The sequence below is a fragment of the Mobula hypostoma genome, chromosome 4 (assembly GCF_963921235.1).
Source record: "Mobula hypostoma chromosome 4, sMobHyp1.1, whole genome shotgun sequence".
Classification (NCBI taxonomy): domain Eukaryota; kingdom Metazoa; phylum Chordata; class Chondrichthyes; order Myliobatiformes; family Myliobatidae; genus Mobula; species Mobula hypostoma.
Genome location: NC_086100.1, coordinates 166512464 through 166527658, shown reverse-complemented (window position 1 = coordinate 166527658; position 15195 = coordinate 166512464). Strand labels below are relative to the sequence as shown.

General features: G+C 43.9%; 1 protein-coding gene across 2 annotated transcripts in view; it reads right to left on the bottom strand.

The window, feature by feature from the left end:
* The window catches only part of metap1 (methionyl aminopeptidase 1), a 57909-nt gene extending 56285 nt beyond the window's left edge, over positions 1 to 1624 (bottom strand). Inside the window, exon 1 of one of the 2 annotated variants that reach the window (XM_063046895.1) lies at positions 1497 to 1624. In XM_063046895.1, coding sequence (XP_062902965.1) covers positions 1497 to 1619 — 123 coding nt within the window. In that variant the 5' untranslated portion in view covers positions 1620 to 1624. The remainder of the gene's footprint in view (positions 1 to 1496) is intronic. The other variant, XM_063046896.1, reaches the window with a different exon arrangement.
* Positions 1625 to 15195: the final 13571 nt, after the last annotated feature.

The window sequence follows — 15195 nt, the reverse complement described above, 5'->3', positions numbered from 1 at the left end:
CAGTCACAGAAATACTACCATCTTCAAGACAATAACTACACACAGTTGCCTTCCCTTACACGCCCAATGTCAAACTTCCAAAACAAGCACCCCATTCCAAGCTCTGTCACAGGATGGAATTACAAGGTGGACAGAAAAAGATTCAAGGATGTGCTCAGAGCCTCCTTGGAAAATAAACATATATACCAACTTACAGGGATTCCTGGCCCAAGACCCCTCAAAGAGGAGTGCAGCATGGTACTGTAGCAGTTAGCATAACACTTTACAGCACTAGCTGCAGGATCGGGGTTCAATCCGCGCCTCTATAAGGAGTTTGTACATTCTCCCTGTGACTGTGCTAGTTTTCTCCAGGTGCTCCAGTTTCTTCCCACATTCCAAAGATGTACAAGTTAGGGCTACTAAGTTGTGGGCAAGCTACGTTGGCACTAAAAGCACGGCAACACTTGTGGGGTGCGCCCAGCACATCTTCAATGCAAAAGACATATTTCAATGTAAATGTGATAAATAAAGGTCATCTTTAATTCTTCGAAAAGGTCATGTTGACACCTATAGCCTTGAAACCAAACGTTTTAAGCACATGGAAGCTTCCACGAATGGCAGAAGGAAATACCTGACATCACGAGCCAAATGCCCTATGAAGCACCTCTTGCCCCTTTAGTGGAAGGATGTATTGCTTCCACACTGGCTTCATTAAGTTAACCAATGAACTAGAGTGGAAGCAAGTCAACCTCAAAAATGGAATGGCTACCTGAGCAAGCCAACTGTATGAAAGAGGATACACGTGGGCAAAGTGGGGTACAGGATACAGATGGGAGTGTTTTGGTGTGGGGGGGGGAAGACTGAGAAAGTACATAAATAGATTAATGAACGGTGTGGAATAGGGCTGTAGAGATGGGCATACAGACAGAGTAGCGAGATGGGGTATAGCTAATCACGAGAGTCAGGGAAAATAGTGGTGTCAGGTGCATGAGGGCAGACGCCAGTGTATGGAAACTGTGAGGAAGGGGTATGAGGTTGTAGGGTGGGGTACAGAATAGTGGTGCCGGCAGAGTTGTGTACCAGGTGGACAGTGGAACTTAGGGGCTGGGGTCCCAAGCCCTGGGAGTGTGGATGAGGGGGAGGGGAAGGAGTAGGGTCCCAGGTCTGGATAGGGGGAGTGGAGAGGGACAGGGTCTCAGGTTTGGAAAGGAGATTGGGTTAAGGGGCTGGGTCCCAGATCCGGGTTTGGCAGTGGACTGAGGAGCAAGGACCCGGGTCCCAAGTGGGCTGAGGGTCAGGGTGCCGGGTCCGGAGATTAGCCGGGGTGCTGAGCGTAGGGTCCCGAGTCTTGGATGGGTGAGCTGTGTGATTGGGTCCCTGTTCCGGGATGATGGGAGTCCGGGTTCCGAAAGCTGACAGCAAGTCCGGTGGCTGCCTTTAAGCACCATGCCATTCAAAGCGTTCTCTCCGAACCCCAATCTCGTCCCCTAGCAATGGGCTTGAGCCCCACGGTTTACCTGCGAGCAGAAGAAAGAGCCCTGAATGCCAAGTTTGATGCAGGTAGGACACTGCAGCCGTGCCTCCCGGTCACAACCATCCGTCTCGCACACGCGCCTCACAATCTCCCCATCCGACGCCATGACAGTGTCCGAAAGGACGTCGGGAAAGAGGAGGAGCAGGAGAGCCGGTTATGGGAGGACCGGGGAGCAGCAACTGCGCACTCTCCGGCTTCCGATGCAAGATGATAGTCAACGCAACTGTGCATTTCTGGGTGGTGGAAAGTGTGTAAGTGAAAGTAAATGCATGTTAAACATAGTCTACTACTGACATTCAGAGAAAGTGTAGTGGACCCTCTATTGTTCAAAACAGATTCCGTGTACCGGTGCCCAAAGATTGTTTTATCTCAGGGTTGCTCAAGCTCCCAGATTTATCTGCGGGCATTGCTCCGGATAACAGTCACTGAGGTTCAAAAGGACCTTGAATTATTTCTATTGATCTATTCTTATCAATAGTTTTAAATGCGGTAGAGTTCGAGCAAGAGCAATGCTGATCCGGCATCCTGTGCGAGTTCGAGTTCCTATGTAAATGGACGGACAACACCCCACAAAAAATGCAGGCCAGGCAGCATCTCTAGGAAGAGGTACAGTCGACGTTTCGGGCCGAGACCCTTCGTCAGGACTAACCGAAAGAAGAGATAGTAAGAGATTTGAAAGTGGGAGGGGGAGGGGGAGATCCAAAACGATAGGAGAAGACAGGAGGGGGAGGGATAGAACTAAGAGCTGGCAAGTTGATTGGCAAAAGGGATACGAGGCTGGAGAAGGGAGAGGATCATGAGACGGAAAGCCTAGGGAGAAAAAAGGGGGAGGGGGGAAGCCCAGAGGATGGGCAAGGAGCATAGTGAGAGGGACAGAGGGAGGAAAAGGAGCGAGAAAGAGATTAAAAAATAAATAATTAATAAATAACGGATGGGGTACGAAGGGGAGGTGGGGCATTAACGAAAGTTAGAGAAGTCAATGTCCATGCTATCAGGTTGGAGGCTACCCAGACGGAATATAAGGTGTTGTTCCTCCAACCTGAGTGTGGCTTCATCTCGACAGTAGAGGAGGCCGTGGATAGACATATCAGAATGGGAATGGGACGTGGAATTAAAATATGTGCCCACTGGGAGATCCTGCTTTCTCTGGCGGACAGAGCATAGGTGTTCAGGGAAACGGTCTCCCAGCCTGCGTCAGCTATCGCCAATATATAGAAGGCCGCATTGGGAGCACCGGACGCAGTATATCACCCCAGCCAACTCACAGGTGAAGTGTCGCCTCACCTGGAAGGATAAGTAATTGGTTTTGAGAGCTTTATGCAAAGTGGGTCCATCAGTTTGCTAAATTGTGCAGGCTTGGTTGCCAGAGTCAACTTCTGGAACGTTGCCAATTTAATACAATGTCAGCTTGTCAATGTTGATCAGTAGGTTTCTTAGACAGAGAGGAAGTAGCTCTTCCATCTAGGTATGTTGCAGCCTTTGGAGCTCAATACTGAAGCTAACAATTTCTGATAACCCTGCTTGTGTTGGAATTGGATAAGTCTGATATATTAATATAAAACTTCCCTATCTGCTGGGTATTCATAGCATTCTTTTATTTCAGTTTGCAATTTCATTTACAGTCCCAACATTTTTAATCTCAACTGCCCTCATTTGTTTCTCTCTACTTACACCCTCCAGCTCTGATCAACAAGCATTCATTACCCCTTCCCTTTTATTAGACAGAACCAGTCCTTTAAGAAAATCCCAAAGTATCTCATAGGTATGAAGAGTCAATAACCTGAAACATTGTTTCTGTTTCAGCATGAATAGATGCTGCCTGACCTGCTGTGTACCTACAGCGATTTAATGCAGACAAGTGTGGGAGGACAAAGTAGGGCACTCCAGGGCCACTGTAAGGCACTATGGAGTGTGGGAGAACAGAACCATCTGGGGGTACAGTTCCAGATCCCTTGAAAGTGAAGTTACAGGTAGATAGGGTCATAAAGAGAGCTTTTAGCACCTTGACTTCATAATAGTCATAGTCATACTTAATTGATCCCGGGGAAATTGGTTTTCGTTACAGTTGCACCATAAATAGTTAAATAGTAATATGTAAATTATGCCAGGAAATAAGTTCAGGACCAGCCGATTGGCTCAGGGTGTCTGACCCTCCAAGGGAGGAGTTGTAAAGTTTGATGGTCACAGGCAGGAATGACTTCCTATGACGCTCTGTGTTGCATCTCAGTGGAACGAGTCTCTGGCTGAATGTACTCCTGTGCCCAACCAGTACATTATGTAGTGGATGGGAGACATTGCCCAAGATGGCATGCAACTTAGACAGCATCCTCTTTTCAGACACCACCATGAGAGAGTCCAGTTCCATCCCCACAACATCACTGGCCTTACGAATGAGTCAAGATATTGAGTACTGGAGTTGGAATGTTATGTTGAAGTTGTATAAGTTGTTGTTGAAACCAAATTTGGAATATTGTGCACAGTTCTGATCACCTACTACAGGAAAGATGTCAATAAAATTGAAAGAGTACAGTGAAAATTTACAAGGATGTTGCTGGGACTTGATGATCTGAGACTTAGGGGAAGGTTGAATAGGTTAGGACTTTATTCCATGGAGTATAGGAAGATGAGGGGAGATTTTAAAGAGATATACAAAATTGAGGGGTATAGATAGGTTTAATGCAAGCAGGCTTTTTTCTACTGAGGTTGCGTGAAACTAGAACTAGAGGTCATGGAGGGTGAAAAGTGAAATATTTACGAGGAACCTGAGGGGGAACTTTTTCACTCAGAGGGTGGTGCAGTTGTGGAAAGAACTGCCAGAGAAAGTGGTGGGTGCTGGTTTGATTTCAACACTTAAGAGAATTTTGGATAGGTACATGAATGGGAGAGGTAATTTATTTTGTGCATTTTCTAAATAACTAGTTCTCGTTAAAGAGCCACAGAGACCATTGTTTTCTTTTTGAGATTAATTTTATTGTAGGCACAAGACACTGCAGATACTGGAATCTGGAGCAACACACATTGTACCTTGTCATCTTGTCCAGAAAAGGAATAAGGCGTAAAGTGTCAAATGCAAAATGAAAGACAGCCATCAAAAGGAAAAAAAGATGCAGAACAATATATTCTGGTGGGTTCCTAAATGGCCTTCCTCTTAAACTTGAACTCATCCAAAATTTGTCACATATCAAATTTTGTTCACCTTTAAGTCCCATGTTCTGATTTGCACTAACTTTTGTCCAGAAACAATGTGAATTTAACTTCATGTCCTTTGCCAACTATATAATGCCCATCTATACTAATCCTGTTTACCATTACTTGACCTATAACCTTCAATACCTTGGCAATCCAAGTGCTCATCTAGATACTGATTAACTATTGTGCAAGTCTCTTGACTTACACCATTCACAAAATGTGTACCAGATTCAACCATCCTCTGGGTGAAAGAATGTTCTCTCTCAATCCCCTTTAAACCTACCTATTATCATAACTTATGCCATCAGGTTTTAGACATATCTGCCATGGGGAAAAGTTTCCAATTATCATCTCTGTCTATGCCCTTCATAATTTTCTATACCTCTGTCAGGTCCCTGCTCAGCCTCCTCTACTCCAAGGAAAATAAAACACTATTCAAACAGTCTCTTAATACCCTAAATAAATCATACTGGGCAGCATTCTGGTGAATCTACCCTCCACCCTCATTTCTCATCCTTGTTATTAAATTCCTCTATATCCTTGCCCCTGTGTACCTCAACAAACCCAATGGCATCTATGGAAAGCAAAACAGCATTAGCTTTTTGGGTTGAAGATCCTGCAACAGACCTGAAATTTCAACTCTGTTTCTCTTTCATGCTCCTTAAACTGCTGGGAATTTCCAGTACTTTTCTGTAGCTCTTCTGCTACAGGCAATTTTTAGATTTCCATCTTTTTCCCTCTTTAAGATGGATGTTGAGAACTACCTTCTGGCAGGAGGTACAGAAGCCTAAAGACCCACAGCACTAGGTTCAAGAACAGCTATTTCCCTTCAGCCATACTGTTCTTGAACCTACTGGCAAAACCCTAGTCATCACTACAGTTTAGCAACACGATGACCTTTCTGACCACTTTTGTACTAAAATGGATTTTATTTTTTCTTATAAATGTTTCTATCCTGTAAAAATTGTGCATAGTTTATGTTTTTCTTGTTTATGTTTTTCATGCTATATGCCGGTATTATTAATTCTGATTATGTGATGCCATGTACCTATGATGCTGCAGCAAGTAAGTTTTTCATTGCACCTGTCCATATACAGTACATTTGCATATGACGGTAAACTTGACTTTGACTTTGATCAATGGGGCCATATCTCAAAATGAGGGTTGGCCATGACTCAGGGTGGAGGTACTGGAGCCTGAAGACCCACACTCACCAACTCAGAGCCAGCTTCTTCCCCTCTGCCATCAGATTTCTGAATGGCCTATGAACCTATGGATACTGCCTCATTATTGCTTTTCTTTTACACTATTTACTTTTGTAATTTATAGTTACTTTATGTCTCTGCATTGTACTGCTGCTACAAAAAATAAATTTCACGTATAAATCAGTGCTGATAAACCTGATTCTGTATGATAAGGTGGAGACCAAGGCTGTCCAACAATGTGGTCAATATCTAGTGCTATTCAAAGAGGAAGTGCATGCTTGTTAATCTAAGTCAGTTTGTCCGGAGCACTGTAAATGAGGAATGAATGAGAAGAGCAGAGAGAAGAAAGTATGCTGGAGCTGTAATGGTACCACGATAGTAGAGTGGTTAGAACAACTCTTTTATGCTTGGAGTTCGAACCTGACGTCCTCTGTAAGGAGCCTCTGTGTGTTCTTCACGTGGAATGTGTGCATTTTCACCGAGTGCTCTGACTTCCTCCCACAGTCAAAGATGCACCAGGTAGATTAATTGGTCATTGTAAATTGTTCTGTGATTAGGTTAGAGTTGAATCCAGGTTGTCAAGGGTTGCTGGGGGGGGGGGTGGTGGCCCAAAGGCTGGAACGGCCTAATACTGTATCTCAAAATAAAATAAAATAAATAAGCAGCAAATACTGCTAGAAACCTGAAATAAAGGAGAAGGCCAGGAAGACAGCAGAAGCTGCAGAGATTAGTGGACGCTGCCCAAGACATTACCAACACATGCCCCCCCCCCCGCCACCGCTGATAGTATCTTCATCCGCTGCTGCCTCAAGAAAGCAACGTCTGTCATCCAAACACCCCACCATCTGGGCCATGCCATCTTGCAGCTACCATCCGATCAGGTAGAAAGTACAGAAGCCTGAAGTCCCACAGCACAAGGTTCAAGAACGGCTACTACCCTTGAACCACGTGGTCCTTGAACCAACCGGCCCAGCCTTAATTGCTACCTCAGTACAGCAACATCGTGACCCCTTTGCACTACAATAAACTTGTTATTCCGTTGTTCTAAATGTATTCTTTCTTGGTTAATTTTATATAATTTCTATTGGTGTATGATTTTCTTGTAAATGTGTTTCTAAAATGCTATGTGCCTCTGAAGCTGCTGGAAGCAAGTTTTTCATTGCACCTTGCATACATGTACGTGCAAATGACAATAAACTTGACTTTGACATGTTTGTTTGCTTGTACTAATATGTGACTGTCAAATTATGTCAGATCTTGCTATTGTGAAAATTGGAATGAGAAATATGGAAAATGGTATATAATTGCAAGCTGTTACTGAAGTTATGTCCTAAATTGATATTCATCAGCTTAGAATACTAAAGAAGACTCTTCCTTTGGTAGCACTCGTGCTTCTTTATTCAATGTGCTTTGAAAGGCTTTTATTTTTAAATTAGAATGAAGAATTCTCTGCTCTGTGGATTGCATCACTTCCACAGGTCTATTGTCTCTCTCTATCACATGAGCACAATAGGACATATTCTCTGTTCAAAAACTGTTCTGCTTTGTTCCATTCAACAATGAATAACCCAGTAAATGCTTCGTTACCAAACACACTGTTTTGAATGAACTGGAGCCTCACTGTAGCAGATTAGAATTTGTATAAAACCAAATTACTCTGGACGTAATATACAGTACTGTGTAAAAGTCTGAGGCAGCATAAGATTTTTTGTATGGTTTCAGATGGTGTAGCTTCCACAGGGCTCAAATCTCAACGTCATTGAGGTTGTCTGGGATTACCTGGAGAGACAGAGCAAGCAAGACAGCCAAAGTCTGCAGAAGAACTGTGGCAAGGTCTCCAAGATGCTTGGAACAACCTACCAGTCGATTTTCTTGTAAAGTTGCTTGACAGTGTACCTTAGAAAATTTATGCAGTTTTATAGGCAAAGGTCGTCGCACCAAATAATGATCTGATTTAGTGTTTTTTTTTACTGTGTACTGCTCTTTATAGTAATTTTCCTGATATTTAGAAACTTTCTATTTCATTAGTTTTGAAAACAAATTAGCTTTACAGAATTTTTTTACATTTGCCGAAGACTTTTCAATGGTCCTGTATAAACTGTAGTAATTTAAAGATGTGTTTTGCTTAAAGAAGAATCTTGATGAAATGAACAAATATAAGTAGTATTTTAACAGTTTTTTACAGAAAAAGTTGAAATATGTGTATGTGAATTAGGAGCAGCAAAGTAACTGACATCCTCAAGCTTATTCTGCTACTTACTGAGAATGTGACCAATCAAGTTGTGACCACAATTCTGCATTCCCTTTAGACCATTGTAATTTTTCCCCCACATACATGTCAAGTATCCATCTACCTCTGACTTGAAAATATTTCATAAACTTGATCTCTACCATGCTTTTGATTAAGGGAATTCCAAAAATTCACAGCCCTCCAAGTGGAAAAAACATATCTGTCTCTTAAATAGATGACACCTTATTTTCTAGCAAAATGACCCTCCTCCCTCCCCCAACTCCTTATTGACATTGCTGTCAGTAAATTACCTTTCATCAACATTCCAATGGCTATCATTTATCGGGATCTTAACTAAACTGGCCACATTAGATACCCATATCTCGCATAGTGCTGCCCTAAAGAGTGCTGATTTGTTATACTGTTCTTGGTCCTCATATCATCGCGAAGTTAAAAAAGGCTTCTGCTCAAGATGGATGCTGCAATGGGAACTTGGTGTGAATCCCTGCCTTCTCCATGTGAAATCCCCGCTGTGTAAAATCCTTAGCAACACACACACACAAAATGTTGTAGGAACTGATCAGGATTGACGAAGAGTCACAGCACAAAACATCAGTTGTTTACTATTCCTCTCCATGAATGCTGACTAATTTGCTGAGTTCCTCCAGCATTGTGTGTGTGAGTGTGTGTGTGGCTTAAAACTTTTAGCATCTGCGGAATCTCTTATGTGTAAAATCCTTAACCTCCACCTGCACTCCCCCAGCAATGAATTACTCATGACATGGTGTGAAGAGGCAGCCTGGGTAGGCTGGTGTGAGGCAGCCTTTGTAAGCTAGTGTTGGGCGGGCTAGGGACAGCGATGCAACCAAACAGCATTGAAATGTGGGACTCAGGGTTGCATCATAGCTGGCATAGTGGGTGCAGACATTTCTAGGGGCTGGCAGCACCAGTTCCATGTGTTGAGAGATTATGAAGATCCTGCCATCTCTCATCACCTCCTCACAGAGTCATGTGTTATGTTTTGTAACTTCAAAACATTAAATTAACTCAAAGGAAGACACAGGAGTCCAAAATGCAGGTGTAATGTCATCTTTACGTGAAGTGAGGTGCATACATATCACATGATAGCATGATGATGTACGCAATTAATATACTTTTATATTAGGTTAGATTCAACTTTATTGTCATTGTACCGAGTACAGATACAAAGCCAATGAAGTGCAGTTAGCATCTAACCAGAAATGCAAAGAATAGTGTTATTTACAAAATAACTGCGAATAAAAAGTAAGTGCTACAGCACACAAATATAAAAGTACTGAGAGTACAATATGGGTGCAATACTGCTTAGGGCTGTGATGTGAGGTTCAGCAGGGTCACAGCCTCAGGGAAGAAGCTCTTCCTCTGCCTGCTGGTGCGGGAGCAGAGGCTCCTGTAGCGCCTACCAGATGGGAGGAGAGTAGTAAGTCCATGGTTAGGGTGAGATGCATCCTTGATAATGCTTTTCGCCCTGCCCAGGCAGCATTTATGGTAGATGGATAACCCATAATGAATTATTTAAACAAACAAAAATGCTGAATCAAACAATATATCTACAAGATTGCTCGAATATTATTGAAATATTAAATACACAACATCATGCAGCACAGAATGAGGACCTTCAATCCCGGCCATCCATGGGACTATACTCTAATTACAAAGTCTCCTTTTCTTGTAGCCTGTGGTCTGCTCTGCCGCCTTGTTCAGTATGATGGAAGCTGCTGTCCATTCTCTTTTTGTCTGGCTGTGTAACTCTCCCCACCGCTTCTTTCTATTGCTACAAGCTTAGGGAGTAAAGCAACAACTCGTGTTTGGTTTCCAGCTCAGCACTACTATCAGGAATTGGACAACCAATGTTTCAATGTTGAAGTGTCTCTTTTCTCACAGAATCCACCTGTAATCATGTTCCCATGAACCCATCCTCCATTTCTCCATTTATCTGATGGACTGCAGAATACAGGACCCCGGGATATTATAGACTGGTCTACCCTCCTGACCCATGGAAGGCTATGCTTGCGATTAAAGGAGTGCATTGAATATTAGCTGGATTGATCTCTTAGATAGAGGATTGTCAATGGATTAATATTAGACCAAAGTGTTTTAGAATTTAGATGAGGTGATGTAATAGACAGAAAATCGATGTAGGGATGTTGCTCTTAGTCAGGAATTGGGGTCACAGGTTCAAAATAAGTGTTCAGCCAATGAGAAGTGGTGAATCTCTAGCATTTTCTTCCTACAAGTTGTAGAGACTCAGTGCCTTTATGTACAAAATATTAAATTTTGGGGTATTAAGGAAATCAAGTGGTATGTGGTTAGTGCAGGATAAAGGGACTGAGTTAAAGGATCAATCACAATGAAGAGCCCTATTAGCCCTTTGCTATTTCTAGTTCTTATTTCCTAACTGCAATGCAATACTGCTGGATCTTCACCCCATCCATGATGTTGAACGTTCACTTCTTGCACCGTTGGTATGCCGAGGCTGCAGAGTGGCTGCAATTGCAGCAAGATGGACAACAGCATGCACCACTGCTTCTTCAGCAGTTCCCTCCCTATATCACATGCATCATGGTTCTGGAATCAGTTTGGAAATACAATAGATTCTGGTTAATTGGGGCAGTGGCTTATTTGGGCCTACTCTTAAAGAACAAGAACAAATCAAGAAAATTACCAGTATTCCCTGAGTTTATTTGGGACCCTGTGCTTCTTAATTGGGGCAGGAGACTTGCTGAACAGGTTCTAATTAGTGTTAGTCGTGTGCACATGTGGCAATTAGAGGCGACACAATGCTTAGAACAGTTTTTCAATAATGTCATTTGTGTGTGTTTGTGTTCAAAAATCAGAGATTTTTGTCACAGTTGGTGAGAAGAAAGCAGTAAGACAATTTGGAACTGTTTAGCTCACCGTGGTTTCAAGCATTGAGGCTTGGAGATGCCAGAAATGGCCAGGAGTGAAAATGAAACGATTTCACTACTTCAGCAAGTTAAGAACTGCGAATAATTTGAATGTATCGACAATCATCTTGAATGTTACCTTTTGTCCCCACTCGACACTCAGCCGTCACCTGTAGCTCCAAGTAGCTGCTTGCATGTAGCCACAGCACGGTGCAGCGTTTTGACAGGCAGGCTAAACCAGGGGAGGGTAGCCAGTGGGTCTGTTTCACTGTGAGATAGGGGCATTCCTAGCATGCAAAGTCAGCTCCCGTGGACTGGGCCCTTGAGATCCCACAGCCAGGAAGGTGGTTCTGCAACTTTCCATGGAGATTGAAGGGCATGTCAAGGCACAGAAGAATCATGGTCATCCACTGCAACCAAGGAAGACCCCGGTTATGATGATTACTCAGACCACTAGACCCAGCCTTCCGAGATCGAAAGAATGGAACTGCCCCAGTGCAACAACTTCTCCACTTTACAAACTCCCACACTGGTTTCCTGTCATCCACCCCGAGAATATGTTTTACTCTTGTTTATTCTGTATTTCATTTAAGTGCATAAATTGTGACTCAGTTAAATGGTATCTTGTCATTTTAATACCTTTTTAACTATTTCCATGAAACTTCAGCTAATTACTTTAATACACTCTTCCTTCAGTTAGTCCTGACGAAGGGTCTCGGCCTGAAACGTCGACTGCACCTCTTCCTACAGATGCTGCTTGGCCTGCTGCGTTCACCAGCAACTTTGATGTGTGTTGCTTGAATTTCCAGCATCTGCAGAATTCCTGTTGTTTACTTTAATACAAACTGTTTGTAATTTTGAAGCAGCCCCCCAAACCTATACTACATTCAGTTACACCATGCCTCGTCTGTTTCTTATCTTGAAACTATAACTTCCAATATCCTTGTCAAATATCCAATATCCTTGTCTGCCAAACTTAATTGAAATTTGGAATGGTCCTTTTCCTACCAATCTCACCTAAATTATAATGGGACCATTCACTTACTGATTTCAGTTAAATGCGTAGAATAATTTAAACCAAAACTAAGCTCTTACAAAAGGTACAGAAAGAAATTGCAAATTAAAATGAAACCGAGTTAAAAGTGTAGCATACTCCCTCCCCAACATCTTGATCCCTTGTAATTCAAAATGTCTGTCAGCATCCTCCTTGAATAAATTTAATGATTGCCTTTACAACCCTTGGTGGAAAGAATTCCATAAAAGTCACAACCCTCTTTATAAAATAGGTAATCTCTTACTCTGAAATTATTTTTCATAGTTTTAAATATGAACCCCCTGCCACTTCACCCAACAAGGAAAACGTTCTTTCAGCAGCCCAGGAATTAATATTTAACAAAAATGCTGGAATAACTCGGCACTTGAGGTCTGTGGAAAGAGAAACAATTGCTTCGTGGCCAGGACTTTTGCCACAGATGCTGCCTGACCGGCTGAATGTTTTCAGCATTTTTGTTTAAATGTTAGATTTCCAGCATCTGCTTGCTTTAAAAAAAAATTGTATCATCCTACTGAACTTTCTCTGCATTGCCTCCATTGTAAATATGTACTTCCTTAAATATGGAGACCAGAACATGCAATCTCAGCAGTAAAATGTCAAGTTACCGTTTCACTGCAGTGGACAGGAAAGCTCTACAAAGGGCCATTGAAACTGCCCAATGCATTACTGGCACCATCCTACCTGCCATCAAAGTTTAAATTCCAACGTAAATTTATTATCAAGGAACATGTCAATATTATCAAAGTAAATGTCACCATATACAATCCTGAGATGTTTTCCTGTAGGCATACACAATCTATCCAAGAAACACAACAAAATGAATGAATGATGGCATTCAACAGGATGGACAAACAAGAGTGAACAGTCAATGTTTCGGGCAGAGACCCTTCATCAGGATTGCAAAGAAAGAGGAGAAGTCAGAGTAAGAAGATTTGGGGGGGGGGGGGAGATGAAGTACAAGGTGGCAGGAGATAGGTGAAACCTGGAGAGAGGGTGGGTGTGAAGTAAAGAACTTGGAAGTTGATTGGTAAAAGAGCTAAAGGGCTGGAGAAGGGGGGTGGGGAGGAATCCAATAGGAGAGGATTGAAGACCACAGAAGAAAGGGAAGGAGGAGGAGCACCAGAGGGAAGTGATGGGTAGGTAAGAAGATAAGGGGAGGGAAGGAAACAGGAATGGGGAATGGTGAAGTGGGGGGGGGGGAATTACCGGAAGCTCGAGAAATCTATGTGCTCCTCCAAGCTGAGTGGCTTCATCGAGGCAGGAGAGGAGGCCATGGAATGGCATGTCGGAATGGGAAATAGAATTAAAATGGTTGGCTGCCTGGAGATCCCGCTTTTTCTGGCGGGCGGAGCGTGGGTGCTTGGTGAAGTAGTCTCCCAATCTACGTCGGGGGTCTCACCGATATACGGGAGACCTTACCGGGAATAACGGGGTACAGTAGATGACTGCAACAGATTCTCGGGTGAAGTGTCACCTCACCTGAAAAGACTGTTTGGGACACTGAATGGTAGTGAGGGAGGAGGTGTGGCACATGTTCCGCTTGCAAGGATAAGTACCAGGAGCGAGATCAGTGGGGAGGGACGAGTGGATGAGGGAATCGCGTTGAGAGCGGGAAGTAGGGGGGAAGATGTGCTTGGCAGTGCGATCCCGTTGGAGATGGCAGAAGTTACGGAGTATTATGTGCTGGACACCAAGGCTGGTGGGGTGGTAGGTGAGGGCAGATGTGCGCGAAATGGAAGTGATGCGGTTGAGGGCAGCATTAATGGTGGGGACGTAGGGAAGCCCATTTCTTTAAAGAAGGAGGACATCTCAGTAGTTCTGGAATGAAAAGCCTCATCCCGTGAGCAGATGCGGCAGAGACGGAGTAACTGAGAGAATGGGGTGGCATTTTCACAAGGGACAGGGTGGGCAGAGGTATAGTCCAGGTAGCTGTGAGAATCAGTGGGTTTATAACAGAAATCAGTAGATAGACTGTCTCCAGAGAGATGGAAAAAGGGGAGGGAGGTTTCGGAAATGGACCAAGTAATCTGAGGGCTGGGTGGAAGGTGGAGGCAAAGTTGATGAAGTCGACGGGCTTAGCATGGGTGAAGGAAGCAGCACCAATGCAGTCGTCGATGTAGCGAAGGAAAAGTATAGGATGGACGCCAGTGTAGGCTTGGGACACAGACTGTTCCACGTAGTCGACAAAAGGGCAGGCATTGCTGTGACCCATGCGAGTCCCCATGGTTTACTTTTTGTTTGAGGGACATGGGAGGAGCCGAAGGAGAAATTATTGAGTTTGAGGACCAGTTCCATCCGACGGAGGAGCGTGGTGGAGGATTAAAAAGGTTGGGTCTGTTGTCCAGAAAGAAGTAGAGAGGTATAAGGCTCTCCCGATGCGAGGTGGAGTTGTATGGACGTCCATGGTAAAAATGAGATGATCGGGTCCAGGAGACTTAAAGTAATTGAAAAGATCAAGAGCATGTGAAGTGTCACGGATGTAGATAGGAAGGGACTGAACGGGGGCGGGGGGGGGAGGTGAAACAGAGTCGAGGTATGCAGATCTAAGTTCGGTAGGGCAGGAACAAGTAGAAACAAAGGGTCTATCTGGACGGGCAGGTTGATGGATCTTAGGTGGGAGGTGCAGGGTAAGGAAACGAGCGAGATTGATAGCAGTGGATGGGAGATCCCCTGAGATGATAAGGTCGGTGATAGTGCGGGAGACAATGGCCTGGTGCACCTTAGTGGTGTCCTGTTCGAAGGGTAAGTAAGAGGAGGTGTCTGAGTGAGAGTTGTCGGCTGGCTTCAGCAAGGAGGGATCAGTCCACCAAACCACTACAGCATCCCCCCTTATCTGCGGAATTGATGATGAGGTTAGGATTAGTGCGGAGAGAGTGGAGAGCAGCGCGTTTGGAAAGAGTGAGGTTAGAATTGGAGCGAGGGTGTCAAAGTCAAGACGGTTGATGCCTCGTCGGCAGTTAGCGATAAAAAGTTAGCGGGGTGTCCAGGAAGAGGAAGGGGGTTGAAGACGGGAGGAGGGGCCATCAGTGCGGGCTGAAGGGTCTTCGTATGTTGAGATATTCGAGCACGAGTCGTCA